The following is an 11,208-nucleotide window of genomic DNA, read 5'->3' as shown; positions in this document are numbered from 1 at the left end:
GAATGGAGTGTACTGAAGGGGAATATAGTCAATATTACTGTATTAACATTGTAAGGTGACAGATGATAACTAGCCTTATTGTCATGATCACTTTGTAATATATATAAATGTTGAATCACTATTTTGTATACTTGAAATCAATATATGTGAATTATACTTCAATAAATTATTTTTTAAAAAGAAAAAGCGAGTTACCCTAAAGACCCAACCAACAAAACGGTTAGAAGTAATAAATTCAGTAAAGTTTCAAGATATAAAATTAATATACAAAAATCAGTTACCTTTCCACGTACTAACAATGAGCTATACAAACAAACAAACAAGCAAAAACAAATTAAGAAAACAATCTTAGTCTAAATAGAAAAAGTAAAATATTTAGGATAAATGTAAGCAGGCAGGTGAAAAATCTTTATAATGAAAATTATGACACAATTGATAAAAGTAATTGAAGAAGAGACAAATAAGTACAGAATGATGATTTTGTTAATGGATTGAAAGAATTAATGCTATAATGTCAGTATTACCTAATGCAATTTACAGATTCAATGCCATCCCTATCAAAATTCAATTTTCATAGAAATATGATAAACAATCCCAAAATTAATGTGAAACCACAAAGACTGCAAATAGCTGAAGCAGTATTGAGCAAAAAGGACAAAGCTGGAGGGATCACACATCCCGATTTCAAACTACACTACGAAGATACAGTAATCGAGATAGCGTGTTACCAGCATAAAACAGACATATAGACCAACAGAGGAGAGTAAAGAGCTCAAAAGTGAACCCACACATTCACGGTGAATTGTTCCTTGACAAAATGCCAAGAACACACAATAGGGAGAGGATAGTTTCTTCAATAAATGGTGCTGTGAAAACTAGTGGAAGAATGCAGAAAAATGAAACTGGGTCCTTTTCTCACTCCATATATAAAAATCAACTTAAAACAGATTAAAGATTTAAACATAAAACCTGAAACTATAAACTACTAGAAATAAAAAACTTTATTGACACTGGTCTGAGGGATGACTTTTTAAATATGACTCTAAAAGCATAGAAAACAATACATGTGGTAAGGGTTAATATCAAAAATATATTGGGAACTCATACAATTGAAAAGCAAAAAAACCAAACAAAAAAAAAAAACCAAAAACCAACCCAACCCAAATAACATGATTTTAAAATGCCCAAAGGATCTGAGTAGACTTTTTTCCCAAGACATACAAATGGCCAACAGGTATATAAAAATATGCTCAACATCACAAATCATCAGATAAATGCACATAAAAACCACAAGGAGACATCACCTCGCAGCTCTTAGAATGACTACCATAAAAAATAAGAACAAAAAACACGAGAGGTAAGTGTTGACAAGGACGTAAGAAAGGGAACCCTTGGGTATTGGTGGGAATATAAATCAGGTCATATACTGTAGAAAACCATACAGAGAATGTGGGACAACAGAGAATCTCTTCCATTGTTGGTGGGAACACAGAATGGTACAGCCACTTTGGAGCAGAATTTGGCTGATTCTTATGAAATTAAACACGATCTTATCATATGTTCCTGAACCTTATACCCAACTGATTTGAAAACTTCTGTCCACACAGAAATGAGCATGTGAGTGTTATTTTACTCACAATTGCCCCAAACCCAAAGCAGCCAAAATGCCCTGTATGTGCGGGAATAACCTCTGGCACATCCACAGAGTTGAATACTCTTCAGCAATAAAAAAGAACAAGCTATCAGGCAATGTAATGGTTGACATGGACAAATCTTAAATCCATATTGTTAAGTGACAGGAGCCAGTCAGAAAAGGCTACATGCTGTCGGATTCCAAGTAGAAGACATTAGGGGAAAGGCAAAATTAGAGAAATAATAAACAGATCAGTGGTTGTCAGGGCTTTTTAAGGGTAGGAGAATTGAAAAAGTGAAGATTCAAAGGACTGCACATCCAAAAGAACAATTTTTAAAGGTTATTTACACTATTCTGTATAATACCTTAATGTTAGCTGTACCACTATACACTGCACCCCCAGACCCGTCCCCCACCAGGGCCGGCGTTGTGGCTGGTCTGGCCGCTGCGGTTCTTACTATGAGGGCAGGATACACGCAAGCAAGAAACCACTAGGGAACTTGAGGAAACAAGATTTCTTAGTTCTCGGTGGGTACATGGCCCGCGCAAGGGTCACGCAGTGAGGTCGGGTAAAAAGAGAACAAGCACACCAGCTTGGGTCTCTGCCGTCATTGGGGCCTGGGTGTGAAGCGTCTCCAGTTTTCTGCACTCGCTCTTTATTAGCCAATCTAAAGCACGGGAGTGGGGAGCTGTGTCTCAGGAAGTGCGAGGTGGGGTCCCTTGAGCAGTTATCTAGGTTGCCCAGGGCTTTCTGAAAGAGGGATCTTCACGGGTGAGGGCAGCCTAACTCTTTATCTGGCTGTTTAGTTAGTAGCAAAACCACTTGGGTTGTTCCTGCCTTTTGGCCCTTGTGAATAACGCTGCAGTGAATACTGGCACACAAGCATCTGAGTGCTGTCAATTCTGGGTATTAACCTAGAATTGCTGGGTCCTATGCTAATTTTATGTTTAGCTCTTTCAGAAACCACCAATCTATTTTCCACAGCTGTTGCACCATTTTACATTCCTACCAGCAAAGCACAAGGTTTCTAAATTCTCCACATCCTCACCAACATTTGCTATTTTGCACTTTTATTTTTTTAAGATTTTTTATTTATTTATTCGACAGAGATAGAGACAGCCAGCGAGAGAGAGAACACAAGCAGGGGGAGTGGGAGAGGAAGAAGCAGGCTCATAGCGGAGGAGCCTGATGTGGGGCTCGATCCCAGAACGCAGGGATCACGCCCTGAGCCGAAGGCAGACGCTTAACCGCTGTGCCACCCAGGCGCCCCTGTTATTTTCCACTTTTTAAAATTATTGCCATCCTAGTAGGTGTGAAGTGATATTTACCTGTGGTTTTAATTTGCATTTCTCTGTTGTACATCTTTTTACCTGCTTGTTGACCATTTCTTTCTTCTTTGGAGAAATATTTATTCAAGTCCTTTGTCCATTTTTAATTTGGTTGTCTTTCTGTTGAGTTGTAATTCTTTGTATATTCACCCCTTATCAGATATGCAATTTACAAATATATTTCCCATTCTGTAGCATTTCTTGTTACTTTCTTTTTAAGTAGGCTCCATTCCCAACGTGGGGCTTGAATTCACAATCCTGAAATCAAGAGCTGGATGCTGTACTGAGTGAGCCAGACGCCCCTTGTCACTTTCTCGATAATGTCCTTTAACGCACAGGTTTTCAATTCTGATGTTCAACTCGTATTTTTTCTTTTGTTGCTCATGCTTTTGTGTCATGTCTAAGAATACATAGCCAAATCCAAGGTCATGAAGAATTACCATGTTTTCTTCTCAGTTTTATGGCTTTAGCTCCTACGTTACTGATCCATTGCGAGATAGTTTTTGCACACAGTGTGAGGCGGGGGTCCAATTTCATTCTTTTGCATGCAGAAATCCAGTTACCCAGCACCATCCATTGAAGAGAAATTTCTTTCCCCTTTGAGCTGACATCTTTGTTAAAAACTCAATTGGCCAGGGGTGCCTGGGTGGCTCAGTCGGTTGGGTGGCTACCTTTGGCTCAGGTCATGATCCCAGGGTCCTGGGATCAAGCCCCACATCGGGCTCCTTGCTCAGCAGGGAGCTTGCTTCTCCCTTGCCTGCCACTTCCTCTGCTTGTGCTTGCTCTCTCCCTCTCTGTGTCAAATAAATAAAATCTTTAAAAAAATAATTGGCCATAGGTATATGGGCTAGACAACTCTTTTGAGTTATAAAGGGAAGAGAAAAACAGAAATGGCAACTACAGCAGGCTTGTTAATGATGGGCATGGTCTACGAGAGGGGGAAACAGTGATGCAGGGAGGGGAGAACTGCTGTCTTAGTAGGGAGACGAGATGATTATTGAAAATATAGTGCCAGGACCGGCCTGGGGGTATAGAGTCCATCGACAGGAACTGGCAGGAAGGTAGAGTAGATCACTGCAGACGCTGCTAGGTAAGTAGATGCAGGAGTGGTAACAGGGAAACAAATCCATCTATCCAGCAAGTGCTTATTGGTCACCTATTGCTGTGCCAGACCTTGTTCTAGGGGTAAATGGCCAATCAAAACACACACGGTCCTGTACTCACAGACCCAGTAAATCCAGGGACAAGACACAAACATCGAGTACAAGGGGCATGTAGAAAAGCTTGAGGATCTGAAAGTGGAGCTGGAATGGGGGCGTTGAGACAATACATTGTAAATGGTTGCTGAGAGGCCACTTAGCTATTGAAGGAGACCTGGATGCTGATTATCTGCCAGGAATAATCTTGGTCAGTAAGCCACAGATATAACACTGCTATCAGTAAGTAAAGTCGATATCAATACTACACATAAAATGAAGGCAACTCTGTCCTGTATAAATGATTAAAGCAATGGATTAAATAATGGAATTTAAATATTCTGAATAGTGTTTCCACTCAGTGATGCATAGTTAACTCTGCTTAACATACCAGTCTATTTTAGAATTAGCCCTGATAATAAACCCAGAGTAAGTAGAAAGTCCAATAAAATGGTATGAAATGTCACTAGTAACCTTTTATGGAAACTCTATACCCTTGAAAAATTCATAGATTTTAATATAGTTAAAGTCCAATCAACACTTAGAGGTATTATAGAAGGAAATGAACATAAGGATTGACTTTATCAGTGGGCTTAAGGGAGTATTTGTCTCGTGCATCATCCTAGCATTTTTGTGCCCCAGAGGGTCTAGTTGAGAAGACATGTCACCCTCACAGTGGTAGAGGCTTCATGGGCTCTTTAATTTGATCTAATCCAGCCCCCAAATCTGCTCCTACTGATCAGTCAAAAGCCACATCTATTTATCCCTCAATTCTCAGAAGAATCCTAGAACATGTGAGATAGTCTAAAGAGCCAGTCTCTTTATAGGCTGAAGAAGGGTCCTGGAGATACTATTTCTGAACTCCTTTGAGTATATTAGGTCAGAAACATCCAAGTCTTCAAGGAGTCAGGCAATAAACAAAAGATAAAAGATAACCTAGTCAATGTTGTCCCTCAAATTCTAGTAGACAACAGAAGGAAAAAGGGCCAATTGCAGGTTAAACTAGTTGACCGTGTGACTTTTTAAAGTAGTATGATGACCTGCTCCTGTGGCTCTAGGTCTGATCTGGGCATCTTTATCAAATAAACTTGCAAAGTTGTATGTTGCAGAAAATAAGAAAACTTCGTAAGATGGCCGAGAGTTATTGCAACGAATTGCCGCTACTGACATCTGACATTCACCAAATTCTTCATGAATGATACATTTTGTAAATTCTCATGAGTTTGAATGAAAAAAAAATTTTTTTTTTTTACTTTCAGGACACTTATATTTTGGAAAGTGTTTCATTGGAAGTCAAAATATACTGTCACTAGGAAAATAAATATTTCAGTGACAAAGTTCCATGTGGCTTCAATCAAAGTTATTGTAAATTGTAATATAAAATCTAAAAATTCACCGGATTTCAGCCTCAAGGACATATATGTCAGGAAAAAAATATGTATACATAGAACAGTGACTTTGTTCCTATAATATTAAAAACCTCATAATAAAAGCAAAGTTCTGGTGCAGAAATATATAATTCAATTCAATAGATTATGCCTAAGGCATAAGGAAAAGACTTGAGCCAAGCAGGAGTGCGGGTGGTAGGAAAGAAAATGAACAAGATAGTTTCTTTCATGAAGCTTACAAACTAGTAAAATGAGTAATTCTAAACTGGAAAATGATTTAGTCTAAGCTAGGAAACACAAATAAGTGGAATAAGTACAATAGGGCACCAATTTTTAAAAATGGGAGGGTACCGCAATTGTAAAGTTGAAAGTTTTAAACACAGTCCTCCCCCCCACAACTTTCTGACACTTGCTGTATGCTCTAGGAAGGATTATAGGTCTTCTAATATGCTTTACACAAGTATGTTCTATAGGTGTACATACTTTCTAACAAACCAAAGCCAAATGAAAATCAAATTTCTTTAGAAAAGTAACAGGGGCGCCTATGGTGCAGCTGGTGGAGGGTCCCACTCTTGGTTTCGGCTCAGGTCAGGATCTCAGAGTCACGGGATTGAGCCCCACGCTTAGCGAGGAGTCTGCTTGTGATTCTCTCCCTCTCTGCCCCTCCTGTTCTGTGCGCTCTCTCGATAAATAAATCACACGCCCTCAAATAAATAAATACATAGTTAAAAAAAAAAAAAAAGAAAAGAAAGAAAAGTAACAATCCTGTCTGGATCTTAAATGACAACTTCCAGCTTTCTAGCTACCAGTTCTAAGACATTCACAGAGTTAATCCTGTTTGATGCAGGGATGAAAGCCTTCGCCCGCTGCAGGGTGTAGGGAGGGAGTGGTGAGGAGGGCTGAGGATTTATCCAATATTATTTAAAGAGCCCAAAGACAGTCTGCAAAATCTATCTGATCATACCACTTTCCCTGTGTCACTGGCACATCTTCTTTTCTTTTTTAAGAAATGTATTTTACCTTCTTAAGTGAAATACCCATTAACCAGAAATATTTTTTGTCAGCCTAAGCTATAAAAATGTCATGTGCAGAAATGGACAAAACAGAGCGAAAACACCCAACTTACATATTTTCGGCATATTTATTTAATAAATAACTTCAGTAAACAGCATGTAAAAAGTGAACTGTTAAAATTAAAAGGCACTTAACACAAGAATGTGACTAGGATGAAACAAAATGGGCAAACAGTGAGAAGGGACTATACAGTGGTCTGTTAGAGCGCGGGCTGAAGGGGACGTGCACACGTGAGGGCTGTGACCTACGCCAAAGGACAACTTCACATGTTCATTAAAAAGGCAAATTTACAGCTGAAATGTCAAAGAAAAGGTACTGGTAAAAAAAGGTCTTACCCCCAAATTGCAAACAAATACACTAAATGATTAGAAGAGGTGATAAAAGCACCAGGCTTTAAACAAAATACAACGAATAAGATAAATTCACCCAAAGGTCCTCAATTCAGCAAATATTATGTAAATTAAGGCCATTATGTAATTGATGCTAAATTAAGGACTTTTTTGCAGAAAATTTCCCGATACTTTTATCCAAGTCTTGAATTTCTAAAGAGAAGGCAAAGAGTTACCAAGATTAAGTAACTCTTAAAATGGCACACAGGTTTTAAAGCTATGTTTTCCCTTCCTAACTTTCTTTTTCCCACGGCCTCCGCAGATCAAATATTTCAAAACTATTTTGCACCAGTAACTGCCAATATACCCAGTCTTTCAGATATGTCATCAGTCTTGTCTAATGGGCAAAGAGCAAAATAACAAATTCAAAACAATTCTAAACTAGCTACGTAGGACATTTACTTTGGATTCCGTAGAACTAAAACCTGACATATCTGTAAAGCTAAAAATCAATTTTAATACTTGATTAATAGAAACTCTCAGCATACTCACTACTTTAACTACTGCCCTTTCAATCACTCTAGAAATATCGCTTAATCCAGTAAGAGGCTGATTTCAATAGTCCAGGAGGAAAAGGTCAAAAAGGCACAATGTGACCTTAGCTGACGAGGATAACCATCCTGTCTCAAGTTTTTTGTCAGTCCCTGGCATTGATTATAACATTATTTTCAAAATAATAAAAAAAAATTTTTAAATTATACATATTGTACATTTTCAAAAACTGCACATGAGAGAAACCACGGTGATACTGCCCTAAAGCTACCTTACTGTGACTATGAAAATTACTACTCTGAAGTCAGTGTCGTGAATCCGCACGGGCGGTGCTCATTTTCCCTCGTACTTCGGATTGACAACAGTTGTCACGGCACTCTTATAGATAGGATTTTCACCCTAAAAAAAAGTGAGAAAAATTATCAGTTACTCTACTAAAATCAAGTAGTACTATTTTATAAGACAGTATTAAAAATGGTCATTTTCAGAAGTTGTTTCCATTCTTATCTGTCCAGATATCACACCCAGTTCTTTAAAAAGGCATTCATAGAAGTTTACGCCGGAACGAAACATGAAAGCTTTGCTCTTCAAGCCGAACGGCGACGCTGTAACCCGGCATTATCTCAGTCCTGAGTCCTCTCCCCGCGGCAGGACGGACTGAAGAGCGTCCTCCACCGCAGAGAACGTGCAGGGACGCTTCTCCCCTTTACGCTAGTTTTGAATGCCGGGGTCAGTTAGAATCCACCCCTCTGCCATGAACTGCCTGATCCTTAACGCTTTACTGCGGTTAAGAAGGTTCCCGGTAATTACTGGGACTCCTTACTGTCATCTCTGGGAGGGAAGCAGCGTCCCGAGGCTCTTCCGCCCACAGAAGTGACTGCTACAGAAAGTTCTGGGGTGAGGTGGTCACAGGACGGCTGAGAGCGCTGTGCCTCCTCGAGGCGTCACAGAGCCAAATTTGCTTAGAATGTTAACAAAAGTAATACCATTCTTCATAAAATAATCGTTATTCTTCGATATCATACTGGTGAAATGTTTTATTTTTATTGCAATACTAAATTTTAGTAAAGAGTACTGAAGTCAAGCCCGGCAAGTATACAGGCATTGATGCTTTAAGCAGGCAAATAACAGCCACCCCCACGCTACCATTTTCTTAAAAAAACCCAAAAAACTCTTAACCTAAGCGATCCATTTACATATCTACTGTAGCATTTTCTTTCTCCTATCCTTATAAACTGAAAAAGTAGGCTTGAAAGCCAACTGAGAAGTACAGCCAAATAATCCTCTTTCAGAGGAAATTACAGTGAGCAAAAATCAATAAATGTTAAATAAAAACTTAAAACATTAAGTTTCTGGGCAAAAATTAAGACTTTGAAATGCTGTTTGGTTTTATATTGTACCATAGAGCTATTTGTGTTGATTTTTAAAAATATTTATATGGAAAGCATCTAAACAGTCATTTTTGCTTTCAAATTTTATTTACACTTCACTGCAGATTATGTTTGGATATGGCTTTTATTGCCACAATTTTTTGTCCTCTAGGAGGGTCCAGTCTGGTGGCGACAAACATGCGAGTAAGTGCAGGCACTCCGCTACAGCACGCAAGAGAACTATGCACTCAGTACGGAAGTGAAAGAAACAAGGGGCTTGAGAAGATCAGGGCTATTTTCACAGAGAAATTGACTACAGATAAAATATTAAAAGATAAACAAAACACATGCAAAGTCAAGGTCTAGGGAAACGAACGACACATTTGTGTAGAAATATATACGGTTTAGAAGTTTTTAAGAGTGTACATGTGAGTGTGAGTATATGTTTTGAGGTGTGAGCAAGGGAGAGGAGATAAGAAAGTGCTAAATCCTAAAGGTCCTGTTTGTCATGCTAAAAAAAGACTGAATTCTATCCCGTAGATGGGAAATCACTGAGGAAAAGTATAGCGTGTAAAGCTGGGTGGTCCTGAAACACACCAAATAAACCACCACAACTTCAGCTCCACAGTTAGTCTGAATTCCTATTAAGACAGGACAATATGCCTTAGCCCGAGCCCAACCCCACCCCACGAAACACAACTTGACCAGTCATTTCAGAAACATGGAACTCAGGATCCCTCAGGGACAGACATTATATAATCTGGATGATAAAAAAACATATTTCCTATCTCTTATCCAAGTGAAGCTAATACATTATCACACAGACATTGCAGCAGACATTTCACAACGGAGACAGGAAACTGGGTCCTGGCAACACACTCCTAGCAAGTTATTCAGTACAAGAAAGTGATACTCTATTCCCATCTTCCTACTCAGCATACGAGGCTAGAACTAGATTCTTCCAAATACACTGAGAAAACAAATCACCATTTTTCTTTAAAACAATACATTAGATCAATCTAATATTTCTTACTTAAGAATTATAAGGAAGGTAAACACATACACAAAACCAAAACAAAAAAATACCCAAATTATTGATGAGTCCAAAGTACATAAGGCGGAAACTTACCTTTGGAGAAAAGTCTGCCTTTTCATATACACAAACATTTATGCATTTATTATTACATCCAAACAAAAGTTTAACATGCAAGGTTAGAGGTAAAGTTAAACTATCTGTGTCAGGCATCATTTTAAATAGAGGCAAACGAAAATAAACCAGATTAGTTTCCGTTGTTCAGAGTGCAACCCCACCCCTATCTTGAGAAAAAAAATCAAAAGCATGTTTAAATCAAGAGAACAGGGTTATATTCAGAAGTGAAGTCCTCTGTACTCTGTAAAATGTCATCTTTTTTCGCACACTGGACTATCATCTCTGTAATAGAACATATTAGATATACAATATACAACTGTGAGAGATTAAGAATCTACATTTAAAGTTGTATAACAGGGGCGCCTGGGTGGCACAGCGGTTAAGCGTCTGCCTTCGGCTCAGGGCGTGATCCCGGCGTTATGGGATCGAGCCCCACATCAGGCTCCTCCGCTATGAGCCTGCTTCTTCCTCTCCCACTCCCCCTGCTTGTGTTCCCTCTCTCGCTGGCTGTCTCTATCTCTGTCTAATAAATAAATAAAAAATCTTTAAAAAGAAATAAAATAAAGTTGTATAACAGCATGGAAGATAGACAATTTTTTAATCCACTTTAAAATTATAAAGTTCATAATTTGATTTTTTTAAATGCACCTACACAGTAGCCTCACGTGGTAAAGTAATTACAGCACCTGCTCATTATCTGAAATATGTTAATGACATAATTCACTCATTGGCAAACCCTGGTCCTATATCAGCAAAGTGTTTCACAAGCTGTAATTTATTTTCATTTTGTGATGCTCATTAATTTCTACTGTTTATTTCTACTTTAATTTTTCAAGAGAAAACACCTCAGAATAACCTGTAGCCATTAATTCCCCCAGATTTCACTAATGAATAATAACATTTTAACCAAACTTTTACCTCTCGAGTTATCCAAAAGGCTTATTTTGGCTGAAGAAATAACATTTTAGCCAAAAATTAATGATGTAACCATTAAGTCTCACTATTACTGATAATTTCCTTCAAAGTACAATTTAATGTGTAGTAAAGGTGGAAATTACACCTTTTAATAGGGTTCACAGAAATTTATCTCATTTGCGAAGTAACCAAATGGAATTGTCAATATTTGACTGTTTCTGATCTACCCCCCCCAAAAAAAAAGGGAAGAAAGAAAGAAAGAAAAAATCGAG

At 38.3% G+C, this 11,208-nt stretch overlaps 1 protein-coding gene across 6 annotated transcripts in view; it reads right to left on the bottom strand.

Moving 5' to 3' along the window:
* Positions 1–6,668: 6,668 nt before the first annotated feature.
* ITGB1 (integrin subunit beta 1) overlaps positions 6,669–11,208 on the bottom strand; it is a 43,348-nt gene continuing 38,808 nt past the window's right edge. For 3 of the 6 annotated variants that reach the window (XM_026483473.4, XM_048219327.2, XM_048219326.2), the window contains exon 16: positions 6,669–7,900. In XM_026483473.4, coding sequence (XP_026339258.1) covers positions 7,835–7,900 — 66 coding nt within the window. In that variant the 3' untranslated portion in view covers positions 6,669–7,834. The remainder of the gene's footprint in view (positions 7,901–11,208) is intronic. The other 3 variants (XM_044378565.3, XM_044378567.3, XM_044378566.3) reach the window with 1 other exon arrangement.

The sequence above is a fragment of the Ursus arctos genome, unplaced genomic scaffold, assembly GCF_023065955.2.
Source record: "Ursus arctos isolate Adak ecotype North America unplaced genomic scaffold, UrsArc2.0 scaffold_30, whole genome shotgun sequence".
Lineage (NCBI taxonomy): Eukaryota > Metazoa > Chordata > Mammalia > Carnivora > Ursidae > Ursus > Ursus arctos.
The sequence above is the reverse complement of the archived record's forward strand: the minus strand, read 5'-3'. Positions and strand labels throughout refer to the sequence as shown.